This window comes from Pundamilia nyererei, unplaced genomic scaffold (genome assembly GCF_000239375.1).
Source record: "Pundamilia nyererei isolate P.nyererei 1_Seehausen unplaced genomic scaffold, PunNye1.0 scaffold00065, whole genome shotgun sequence".
Lineage (NCBI taxonomy): Eukaryota > Metazoa > Chordata > Actinopteri > Cichliformes > Cichlidae > Pundamilia > Pundamilia nyererei.
This window is the reverse complement of record NW_005187466.1, coordinates 2,327,143-2,340,159: the sequence shown is the minus strand read 5'-3', so window position 1 is coordinate 2,340,159 and position 13,017 is coordinate 2,327,143. Positions and strand designations below refer to the sequence as shown.

General features: G+C 39.6%; 1 protein-coding gene across 1 annotated transcript; it reads left to right on the top strand.

The window, feature by feature from the left end:
- Positions 1 to 370: 370 nt before the first annotated feature.
- On the top strand, positions 371 to 8,251 carry LOC102205542 (protein Wiz-like). Its single transcript, XM_005735827.1, has 9 exons — positions 371 to 423; positions 948 to 1,041; positions 1,200 to 1,688; positions 2,294 to 3,103; positions 3,275 to 3,631; positions 5,242 to 5,456; positions 5,535 to 5,676; positions 5,775 to 5,934; positions 7,700 to 8,251. Exons 2-9 carry the CDS (start codon positions 1,029 to 1,031, stop codon positions 7,854 to 7,856), a joined length of 2,343 nt encoding a protein of 780 aa, XP_005735884.1. The 5' UTR covers positions 371 to 423; positions 948 to 1,028; the 3' UTR covers positions 7,857 to 8,251.
- Positions 8,252 to 13,017: the final 4,766 nt, after the last annotated feature.

The window sequence follows — 13,017 nt, the reverse complement described above, 5'->3', positions numbered from 1 at the left end:
ACAAACAAACAAAAAACAAACAAACAGAGGAGACAGCAAATAACAAAGAGCAACATAATAATAGAGAAAACAAAGCACCATCACAATAAACTAGCTAGTCATAGATATCAATAGTTACTAAATAATAAACGATAAACAAAATGTAAAGAAATAAAGGGTAGCTCAAAATTCTTTCTAAGTACACTATGCATGTGGCATATTCAGCTTAAAAATGTTCAATCAAATCATAAGGGGAGGATTAAAATCAAATTTTTATTCAAATATGTTCACATGTCTGTGAGTTTTGTATTGTATTTGTTTGACATGACAAATACCACCCATATAATTCAAAAGACATTATTCCACCACTTTTATTTTGAAAAACAATGTGTGGAACACTACTTCCGCTGAGCTTGTTACTATAAGGAAAACAGATGCACACAGGTAGTTTATTGGGGTTTTTGGCAAAATTTGCTATATTTTAAAGAGAGGATTTATGATTTGTTTCCATTTAAGGCCTTGGCATTTGTAGCTTGTCTTCTCTAAGCTTGAATAAGATTATTTTAAGGCTAGCACAACAGCTAAAGTTAGCATTATAGAGCAAAACAAAGGCTGTAACAGGGTTAGCCCGAGTTAGCTTAAAGTTACAATGTCTTTCAACTGCTTACAGATGGTTTTGTTAAAGTGTGTACAGTAACATTTATAGTAGATGAGTTTATTTAACTGTAAGCTGTGTTAAGAGATGCAGTCCGGTTTTCATCCACGGCCGTGAAGACGTTTGTGAACAGGGCTTTCTTCATGCTAGGTGTCAGTCGAATCGTGTTGTTTAAGCAGCTAGTTTGGATGTTTTTGTTATAAACTGTAGGATTTCAGGGAAATTGCATTGCACGTTTATTTAATGAGCTATAAAAATGACCTGCAAATTGTTGTCAACACTAATACAGCTCCTCTGCCTTTAAAAATTTCAGCTTTCATTCAGTATTAACAGGATCCAGAGGAAGACGACACTTTCATCTCTCAGAATAAACCAGCAGCATTTTTCAGCATCAATGGATTCACAAGGTAAAAAGACAAAGGATGCTTTTAGGTGAATTACCAAAAATTGCATTATTCCAGGTAATTGGGTTTAGAGTGTCATTTAGAGTCTGCTTGCGCGGTTTCTGCCCATTCTTGTTAATTTCATTTCACTGGTCATCATTAACTTCTAACTCCCCCCACAGCAACCCCACAGCCAGTAATGTGTGAAGTCTGTGGAACGTACTTTGAGACACGGCGAGGACTTTCCAGTCATGCCCGACTCCATCTGCGCCAGCTTGGTGTGACGTTGTCAGAAAGCAGCGGGGCTCCCATAGAGCTCCTCTACCAGATCATCCAGGAGAGAGATGGCTGCCTTCCAGATTTCAAATCAAACTCATCTGCACCTGGGCCAGTGCCTCAAAAAAATAAAATGCAGCAGGAATCAAAGACCCCTTCAGAAGAAGAAGACGCTAATACCTCTTATAAGGCCGGGGTTAGACTCACGACAACCCCACAAAAGGTAGATCATCAGGGATCTCCAGCAAAACTGAATGAATCTTCAACAACTGTCCCCCCATCATCTCCTTCTCCTGTTAAGCCAGCTGAAGGCGGCAGCTCATCTTCCTCAGAGCACACAGCCCCAGCAAAGCCACTGTGGGCACCACGGGAAACTGACGCTCCTATCACGTTAGGTATGGCTGAACAGAGCTGTTTTCTTTAACATAATATAGAGATTTTTTTTACAAAATATCTAAACTCATACATAGAAGATGTGTGTGTCAGTGTACTTATCTGCAAAGACCGTGCCCTGTACTTTGAATCTCTTTCTTTCTTCTTATTTCAATGTGTTTCGGAGAATCCACAGATATGCAAACATAAGACAGGAACTTTACGCTTACAAACCTGTGTTTCCTGTAATCTATCTCCCAGTCCTTCTGCCCATGTGAGACTCACATTAATAATTCAAATTAATAGTCGTGATAGCAGGCTTCCAGGTTATCACTAACTCACTTCTCAAAAATGACAAACTGAAAATGATTCTCATTCTGTACTGAAATGAAACCAGGACACACAAACTGGGTTAACAAAAATTAAATATGATTGACTTGGTTGACCCTCAAGACGGTTGTAAGGGAAGCCATGCAAATGTTTTATAAGAAACATAAAATTTTGAAGGAGAGTAGCTGCAGGTGCAAGGCACAACTTAATAAAGGGTATTTAAATTTGTAATGTTGATCTTACATTAGTCTCCTGCTAACTTCGTGTATTTCTCTCACCAATTTCCTCATTCTTTTAGCTTCAGACACCCACGATGAGGTCTACGTTTGTGAACTTTGTGGCTGCTGGTATGAGACACGCAAGGGCTTGGCTAGTCATGCTCGGGCACATTTGCGGCAGATTGGAATCTCTGACAGTGACATCAAGGGTAGTCCTATTGATCTTCTTTATCAGGTCATGGAAGAGGAGGACCTCAAGCCTATTGATTTAGAGAAAAATGAAGAGTTTACTTCAAATAGTCCATCTAGAACTTCATCCAAACGCCTTTCTACTCCACCCGAGTCATCCTCGAGCAAACGGCCTAAAGTATCTGAGGAGTGCATCTGCATTCTCTGCGGGGAGGAATTTGAGAATAGAAAAGGCCTGGCAAGCCATGCACGCTCTCACCTGCGTCACATAGGGATGAGTGAATTAGTGGGGAAAAACTCCGCAATCAATGCCGTTGAGGATCTGGTATCCAGTGGCATGCTAGAAGCTGTACACCCCCCCAAAACAAACAATACAGCCAGCTCATCTGCAGCACCATCTCCAGCCCCACCCTCTCCTGCAGCTCAGTCTTCAGGTCCAAGCCAGTCTTGGACCTCTCTTTCCTCTACACCCCTGTCTACAACCCCTGAAAAGGTCTCTCAGGCTTCTCACCCTCCCGTTAACAGGGCACCAAAAGCTAAGAAAGGTTTTCGGCTAGCAGTGGACCCCCTTCATAGAAAACCCAAGCCTGAGCCTATAGAGACGGAGGTTTCTGTTCAGCTGAAGACATCCACCAATGAGAGCAGCTCCCCTGTGCAGAATTTGTCTGCTGGTGCCATTTCTGCAAAACCTTCTGAGTCAGGTAAAGCAAAAAACGTTTAATCAAGTGCTTTGTGTTTGGTACCATGTTATACTATAACAGGCTTAATTTGTTATTTTCTTAATCACACTCTTTGCTTTAGCATTTTTCCATCTGTTTGTGTGTGTACAGTGAGATCAGATGTATAATGTTGTAATATATAATTTTCCCCAGCTTGTACAGATGTGCAGTCCCCACCAACAGTCCTTTGTGATTTCTGTGGCCAGCTATTTGACACCCGCAAAGCCCTGTCTTGCCACGCCCGTGCCCATCTACGGCAGCTCGGTCTCTCTTGGTCTATTAAAACGTCACCAATTGATCTTCTAAAACAAGTCATGATGCATGGTGAAGAAGGCAGGAAAGAGTTGGGGCCCAGTGGGTCTGCAGCATTGGGCAAAGTCTCATGGGGTTCTCAAAGCTCCAGAAGGTCCCTAGACAGCCTCACATCTGGGGAGACGGCTTCGAACTCGCCTCTTGATTATTCCATGAAAGAGAAATCTCCATCTAGCAAGGGTGGAGTCATACACCTTGGTAAGTGTAAAGTGTAAAGTTTGTTACTTTACTTACCAATATTTTGTCATTTGTTATCATAACATTTTTCCCAGACGCTTTAGTGAATTATTGAAATGATCTAATTATTGAAACTTTTTGGTGAAACTATTTCCTTGTGTCACTTTTATGTACTCAACATTTGAATAGTGTATAGTGTTGGCCTATTACTGCTTTCAAATATGAAGTGTGGTTAGAATAATGTCCTGACTGGACCCTTACGTGGGGACTATAGACTCTTAAATTGACAGAAAGAACAGTGCTCTTAACTTCCAGAAAAAAGTAGAAAAGCGTATTTTAACTAAGTACAGAACTTAACCACCTACATAAAAGGAAACATTTTGGGTGTTTACTGATCTGGACCATTGAGATCAGACTGTACAGACCTCAGTTAACGATAAAAGATAGTTGATAACAGTAAAGTTAGAAAGCAAAAACAAGTATGGCTTGTTTGGAAGGTTCATCAGGAGAAAGGCTCTTCTTTCTTAAAAGAACATAATGGGGTTGGGCAATTGGACAAATATATCGACTATTGATAGTTTTTACAAGGGCGATTTATTTCTTTATTTCCCCATGAGTAAGTTTGTTAATAATGATGGAGCTAATTGAAGCAGTCAACAGAAAATAAATAAATAAATAATAGCGCTGTTTTAACAGCACCCTCTTTCATCTGCGAACAAATGCACCCTTCTCAGAGTGCGCCCAAATGCTTGTTGATGGAGCTGCAGAAGCTGGTGATAGCCCAGCATACTTAGCCGGATGGTAGACACGTACATGCTCTTGCAAGTTAGTAGTGTACTTTGCTCGCATTATATGTCTGCACAGGTGGCACACCCCTTTGGTTACATCCATAGGTTTACCTCTTTCGTCTGGTTTAAAGCCAAAGAAATCCCAAATTTTGCGCCGTCATCACGACTAACGCGATTACAAATTAACCCATCTGAAGCGCAGACTGAGTCAAAATCCCTGAAATGTCTCTGTCAACGCATTTCCGGCAGTTTGTCAAAAGTTTGTTCATTCTGCGCTTCAGATGGGTTAAGCGCATTAAAAATTGTAACCGCATTAATCGTAATGACTGCGTTAGTGCTGCATTAACTCTGACAGCCCTAATTTTTTTTTGTAAATTAGTTCGTCCATGTTTGGACTTCTTCTGTGTTGTAAACATGCAACTCAGTCCATGTGTGATTACATTGCTCCGCCCATCAAAAAGTCTGTGCATGCGCGAATATATCGCCCATCGTCGATTATTGGACTGACGATTGTCAGTTGGAAACTTAGCTTTGCATCGTTGCATCTGAACAAATCACAAGACTTCTGGAGCAATGCCCTCCTCTTTCCTCTGAAATGTGAACTCCTCTGCATACCAGAGTGTTCTAGAGTCAAATGTGAAGCCTCCCCGTGAGCTAAAGCTTGGCCAAAATTGGCTCATGCAACAGGACAATAATCCCAAGCACAACAGTTAGTCTCCAAGAGAGTGCCTGAAAGATAAAATAAGTAGGGTATCGCGGTGGCTCAGATATATTTCACACCTCAACTTGATTGAAATAGTGTGGCAGCAGAAGTTTACATGTGTGCCATCTCGTTTGTGTCAGACACATCCTGTGAGCTTTGTGGGTTCGACTTTGAGAACCGTAAGGCCTTGGCCAGTCACGCGAGGGCCCACCTCCGACAGCTGGGCATCATCGAATGGAAGGCAGATGGAGCGACTTCACCAATTGAACTCCTTAGTGAGCTGATCAGGAGAGATCCGGCCAAGGTGTCGGAAATTACCAAGCGTTATCGCATGGGAGACCTTTACATCAAGAAGGTTGGCTGTGCTCTGAGATATTCAGATAAACATCAGTGTTTTACATTCATTCTAATTTACTGTAATTTTCTTTTTCAGTCCCACAAAACTCCTACATCCCCATCGCCATCCACAGAATCTGAGTGTGTGGCTGGCGGTAGTCTGAAGTCTTCCATGCAGCGCTATGAATACAAAGTAAACAGGAAGGACTACAGCAACCACAGCGTGCGCTCCTCAAGAGGTGAAGTAACGGGACTAAAGGGCTGTGGAAGATAGCTGGATACAGATGCAGTGTAATAGATTAAAAAGCAATACTAAAACTTCTCTGTGGGATTTCAGGGGTGCATTCACAAAAGCACGGGGCCTCTGCAGGTAGAGAAAATCAGAACGGCAACTCCCAGCAACCACCGCGGTCTGGCAATATCCCTGCTCTGGTGCCAAAGCCCCCACTAACTCCACTGGTCAAACTGGTGGGTAAAATGTATTCCCTCAAGTGCAGGTGAGTCTCTATTTGACAGCTGTAGAAATGCTTTATAAAATTTTAGGTTGTCTAAATCTTAAATTTGATGGAGAGGTAAGCTACATTTGAACAATATTTAAACATATTGTCAAAATGTCGGATGCATTAGTATACATTTACTAGCCCCTTAATGAGATACACCTTTGTTCTACTGGATTGGATTGGATTCCTTTTGCCTTTCCAGTGGCACACATTCATCTCCGATGGGATCATTCTTTAGACGTTTTTGTCCAATGTGACATGATGTCAATCTCCTGTGTCAACACATCCCTGTTGGATTGAGATGTGGTGACTGTGGAGGCCATTTGATTACAATGAAATCATTGTCATGCTCAAGAATTCAGTTTGAGAGGACTTTAGCTTTAAAACATGGAGTATTATCCAGCTGGAAGCAGGCATCACAACAAGGATAGGGAGCAGCAATACCCAAATAGGCTGTGGCATTTAAATGATGCTAATTTGGAACCAAGAAAATACACTACACTGTATTCACTTACCCATCCAAATAATTGAATTTAAGTGCTCAGTCAGTTCCATGGACACGTGTATAAAATCAAGCATCTGGGCATGCAGACTGCTTCTACAAACATTTGGCAAAGAATTGGTTGCTCTCAAGAGCCCAGTGAATTCCAGCATGGTATCGTAATAGGATACCACCAAATCCAGTTGTAAAACTTCCTCCCTTCTAAATATTTCCACAGTCTACAGTGGTGTTATAACAACGCATTAAGCGTTCCAGTGAAAGGAACTCATAATGCTTCAGCATACCAAGACATTTTGGACAATTTCATGCTCCCAACTTTGTGGGAACAGTTTGGGGATAGCCCCTTCCTGTTCCAACATAACTGCACACCAGTGCATGAAGCAAAGTGCATAAAGACGTGGATGAGCGATTTTGGTCTGGATGAACTTGACTGGCCTGCACAGAGTCCTGAACTCAGCCTGACAGAACACCTTTGGGGTGAATTGGATAGGAGACTGTGAGCCAGGTCTTCTCGTCCAACATCAGTGTCTAATCTTATAAATGTGCTTCTGGAATATTGTTCAGAAATTCCCATAAACACTCAAACTTTGTGGAAAGCCTTCCTAGAAGAGTTGAAGCAAAAAAATTATCCAAAAAAAAAAATCACGTTAAAGCCTCTGGATTAAGAATGGGATGTCACTTGGACTCATATGCATGTGGAGGCAGACAAGCAAATTCTTTAAGCACTGTAGTGTGTCTCACACCACCATCACCTCGAACCATCGATACTGAATGGATCATTTTTCTAATAATTAGTTATCCAATTTTGGCGAGCCTGTGTGAACTGTAGCTTCAGTTTCCTGTTCGTTGCTGGAAAAGCGTTGCACCCGCTGTGGTCTTCTGCTGCAACTCATCTGCTTCAAGGTTAAACATGTAGTGCATTTGGAGAGGTTTAAATGCAGTGAGTTACTGTTGCCTTCTCATCAGCTCAAAGCAGTCTGGCCATATATCTCTGATCTCTGGCAGCCCATTGGATATTTTCTGCATAAATGCTGTTTGTGCTGGTAGAACAGCACACATGCCACACTTCAACTTCAGCAGGTTGTGTTGACCATGTCGACATGGTTAAATGCACTGGCCTAATGAGGAGCTGTACAAGTGTCTCGAATGAAGTGGCCAGTGAGTGTAGACTGAGTTAATATCAATGTTTGTTTTTGTGGGGGGTTTCTTTTTCAGCTTCATATGATGCAGTTAATAAAACTTCTCTATCCTGCTGTTCAGGTTCTGTGAGGAAGTATTTCATGGACCTCTGTCTGTTCAGGAGCAGTGGATCACACACCTGCAGAAACACATTCTGTCGCTGGGCTATAAAGACAAAGTGTCTCCTCCCGCTACACCTGTGACAACTCCAGCGCTGGTCCATCCAGTAGCTGTCTAGACATGTATTTATTCAGTTTTTCTTCTCAGTCTTTTAAATGTCAAAGTGCAAGAAGTTGTGTTATCCTAATGTCTACTTGATGTCAGCAAATTGTCAAAAAATTAGTTCCTTCCTTGTCCTAAAGAGGGCAACCATGAGCCATATGAGAAACACAGCACAACCTAATACACTCAGGTTAAATCCATTAGATATCATAGATCAAAGTAATGATCTGTGGATGTGGGTTTTTTTTGACAGACAGAGCTTTTCTCCGCAGGCTCTAAAATTTCTTCCATTTGAACAGATGTTAAATGTATTTTAATGGTATTCAGCCTTTGATGTTAAGAAACTAGAGAGACTGACATGAATTTCACTTTTTTTTCCTTTTTTTTACAGTGTGTGTAAACTGCTGTGGTGGTCATTTCATTTCAAAATAGCTTTTTTCTTTTAATTACCTTTGAACTTTGTTTTATACATAAATGTTTACGGCATTTTACCTTAAATATGTAGGGCCAATGTTTTTCATTGTGTGTTCTGTACACAACAACACTGTTACCACAAAGCTTAATGCCATTGTTGTAGAAGGTAGTTAAGTGTTTCCATTCTTTTTCTTTACAAAATGCAAAACAAGCTGACAGTGGATGGAGATTTTACATTTTTTTAAACACTTGTATAAAATAAATTATATCTTGTATATAATTAATATCGTGTGTGATATGCTTTTTTCTAATCTCTATAGGAATGAACTTCAGGAACATCGTCTTAACCAGATATTCTGAATGGTATTTCCTCCGTTTCCAATACTACAGCAAGAAAAGTGAATATATTTTAAAATTAGGATTTAGCATTTAATCCATACTCTAAACCAGGGATCACCAACCTTTCAATCGAAACAGCCATTTGTGCGCAAACCAAAAACATTTGAACCATATGAGTGTCTCACGGCACATAGTCATTATTTTCTACTTTAACTTTGCACTTTTCATTATAATAATATTTTCTGGGTTTTGTTTTTTGTTTTTTTGTTTTTTTGTTGTATTTATGAACTTTTAAAAGTAACATAAATGGCTTACTCATTTTTATTACCAACACAAAAAACTGTAAAGCTGTAGAAGTTACTTTTTCATACTTTTTTTGTATGATATAAAACATAAACCGCCTGAGAGTTTAAAAAAAAAAAGTTTCAGTTTAACTCTAAAAGTTCAGCAGGTTTTGCTGTAAAGGACCACACAAATATATCCCCACACAATTTTCCTACTGCAACTTTTATTTATTTATTTATTTCAATTTTTGATTTGGAGAGAAATCCCAAAGCCCAGTACTGAGGCTTATCAAAAGTAAGAGTATAAAAAACTATACCTCATAAAATATTGTTTTGTTTTAATTGGTTGTGTAAGCTAAAAATTTTAACTTTTGGACTGGAATAATTTAATCCCTTTCTATCATGTTGTCCCAAAAACTCTTTGAAAAGTCTTCTGTAGATCCAAAATGAAGCAGATTTTATACAGTGGCCTTTAAAATCCAGAATTGATTGATTTAGAAATTACTGCCATGTGCAAAAGTGACAGTCAGAGCCTCATGCTTTCAGATCTCTTTTCTCTTGAACTGGCTTCTTGTTTGGGTTCAGCCACCTTCTCTACTTTTGAGATTGAGCTTCAAACTTTCCTTTTTGATAATACCTAGAGTTCTCTCACAAACTCAGGCTGCTGGGTGATTCCTCGTGATGCTTCTTCTCCATTCCCCTCATTCCCTGTGCTTTCATAAGCCACTACTGCACGCAATTAACGTTCTCTTCTTTCTCTCACATAGTTTGCACTTGGTTCTGTGTTGTTATCTCTTTTTTTTTTGTCTCTTTCAGTTAGGATAGAAAGATGCTGCCAGTTTCTGGACCAAGAAAGGCCTTTTTTAGAGCCATGTGATTGCTCATAGAGGATGGTTGACTCACTGGATTTCTATCTATGACTTTGTGGTTTCTTTACATTATAATATAAAGTGCCTTGAGATCACTTGTGATGTGGTGATATATCACTGCTTCTCCTCTGTTTTGCACCCCACTTTCCTTTTGTTGTGTTAGCTTGCCGGTATTGATGGTTATTTAAAAGAGCTGTTTGGGAACTCACTTCAGCTGATTTTGCTTTATCTACTAATTAATCACATCTTTGTTTAATGATAATTTTCAAGGCATTTTTAGTGCTTATTACAGACTATGGGAATGACGTGAGTCTCCTGCTGGATATAAACCTGGGACACCGCAGGTAATGAACACCTAACAAGGGTTTCCTGTCATACTGTGGTTTTGAGGTCTTGTTTGCCCTTGCAGTTGCAGGTGTTTCAGCATTAATCATCACCCCAGCATAATCAAACTAATTTATAAGAAGATGTTAATTTAACTTCTGAGGACATGAAAAAAGGCGCATCTTCATCCAAGCTCCTCTAAACTCCTCTTCCCTGTGACCAACCTGTTCCAAACATGGCTTTATATTTAATTTCCTCCACTTTCCAGGCTGTAGCCACCATTGTCTTGATGATGGAGTTTATTAATCTTACTACCTTTACAACCTCTGCAGCAGTAATTCATCCTTTAGTGATGAACTGTGGATGAAACTCTACACTGTCCCAAAGTAATAACAGTAATCATCTGCCCCTCTTTATCTGCTCAAATTCACTTAAACTGTGGTGGATTTTTTTTTTCCATCAACATAAGCTGAGAATGAATTTTAAATAAATATAATAATTTAATTGTGCTTGTGTTCAGAGAGGAAAATTTGTTTTTTAATTGAAAAAAAGTATTGAATTGTTGATGATGGGACCCTCTTCTGTGCAGTGATTGAACTGAGAGGAAGATCCATTAGAAGTTTCCAGGCAGCATAATATTACTCCTGTTTTCTGCCGGTGCAATAGACGGGATATGATCATCACTCTCCGCTGTCTCTCTGTTTCTGTCTCTGTTATATTTTTTGCAGCAATGGTCCCTGGAGTGTCATTTTCTGTGATTTACTACAACCAAAATTCTGCCTCCAACCACAGATGGATTAATCTGATCTGCACTCCTCTGCTGCTGTGCCAACCTTTAAGGCATTTACAAAGCGAGCAAGTTATCCTACCTGACAGGAACTAACCAGGCTGTTGCTCACAGCTGTCAACACCTGACGGTTCAAAGGCAGGCATAAGCATCTCACTTTCAAGGGACAGAAGTTTCAAAGTGCTTACTGAATTGGGAGCCCAAATTAGGAGCACATCTGTCTTCCATGGGCTGTGGGATTTGGAAGACGTGGCCAACAATTTTAGGTTTCCTGACTGTGGTTCATGGGTTTTAAAACCAACATGGCTTCAGTATGACTGCTTTTCACAATGAAGCTGGTCAGTACAGTTCGATCATTTACGTCTTTTTGTCAGGCATCATCCTTATGAGGCTTTCCTAACAAATGTACACCTGAATATGGACTAGTAATACAGGAGTGATCATCAAAACAAAATCCTTGTTTTTTTATATCCTTATAAGAGCAATAATTAATTAATAAGGATTTTATTAAGTTAAAGATAACAGGCTTTCAATGGGCTTTTAAATTAACGTTGCATTCAAGGCAGCTGTTGCGGTCTTTGTAGTTTAAATTCGATTATCAGCTACATATGATCAGCTGCAGGCAATACAAGTCATGATGCCTCTAGCATCATCTGGGCTAACTTTAACATGACATGCTTTTTGAAAAATTTAATTATATATATTTTAGCCTCACTGTGCATTATGGCATTTGTCAACCTAAAGATACAATATTTTTCGCAGTGATTTATTGAAGTAAACCTGCTGTGAGACTAAATGGGTGCCAAAACATGGCTCCATATTAATGCAAAAAAAATGTTGGTCTTCAATATGACAATAGCCAGAGCATCTATGTCCCCTCTTTGCATTCAGTGCAGACATGCTCGTTCCTCTCTGTTTCTTCTCTCCCCTCCCTCGTTCTCTGTCAGTTTGTCTGCATCCTTGTACAATAGGTTTGGTTACTCATCAGTTCCTGTTAAATACTGGCCGGGACAGCTGACTGTAGAATCAATGAATCACCCACCTGCTTATGTAAAGACCAACTGAAAATCTTCTGGGCTGAAAAATGAAGCTAACACTGAAGTGCCAAATACTTCTTTTATTCCAATGGCCACTTGAGGACCCAAAAGATAAAAATGAAATAAAATCCACAAATAGAAAGGGAACCAATCAATATAGCAAACAATGTAAAAGACAGGAATAAAAAAGAAAAATGCCTGAAACCATACACCAGAAAATCTAACCAGAACCAGAAAAACGAACAAAATTAACTTAAAAAGAGAACAAATGTGAAGGGGGAGTGGTTGGAAAGCTTCACTAGAAGTTTCAAGAGAAAGATGCAAGCCTGCTAACCAAACTAGATGCTTTTGCTAATAAGTTAGCATTTCAAGTTCTCTAGTTGTGTTGATTTGTAGCTCCAAAACAACAACAAAAACCCCTTTTCCATGGCTACATCTTTATTTTGAATACAGTCAGTGTTAAAGAATGTCGTGTTTACCCATTTCTGTTTTTGCTCCATGATCTCAAAATTTGCCTCACCTGCTCACTCTCCCCAACTTCTTGTACAGAATTCCAAGTTTTTGTTCAAGTTTAGTATTTTAAGGTTATGTCAAGATGTGAGGGTTTCAGAGTCAATCAAAGCACTATAACTGCAACATTATTTATGTAGTGTTGTACTGTCACTTCTGAATACTAATGAAGAAGACTTCATTCCATTAGGGAGTGCATGCTATACACAGAAACTAGAGTCATAAACTTCACCACCACCGTAACCACCACTGACAACATGCAGTCCTGCACTTTGACCAGAATTTGCCTACTTAAATTTGAGATAGCTGCAGAGTGTCTGTACATTCACCAGATAGCTTGTGTTCCTCACACCAGCAGTAAGTCTGGTGAAACACAGTGGTAAGAAAAAAGCTTTAAGTGGTTCTTAAGTTTCTATTTTCATAATTTAACCATCTTTTGCAAAAAAATTTTAATGGTTTTATCACTTGCTGTGTAAAAGGTGTTTTGCACACTTTACAAATATCCAGAGATAAAGCGTACTAGCAGCTACACGGTAAATCATTTTATGTTTTTGTTCTAAAACTAGGAAGCAAGGGAGTGTATCGGGAGGGAATAAGGTTTTCTTTCCTTTCT

Bases quoted from the DNA above. Each gene is read 5' to 3' on its own strand.
- LOC102205542 (XM_005735827.1), top strand. The intron at 1,689-2,293 runs GTATGGCTGAAC...TCATTCTTTTAG, and splicing joins TGACGCTCCTATCACGTTAG to CTTCAGACACCCACGATGAG. The intron at 5,677-5,774 runs GTGAAGTAACGG...GTGGGATTTCAG, and splicing joins CAGCGTGCGCTCCTCAAGAG to GGGTGCATTCACAAAAGCAC.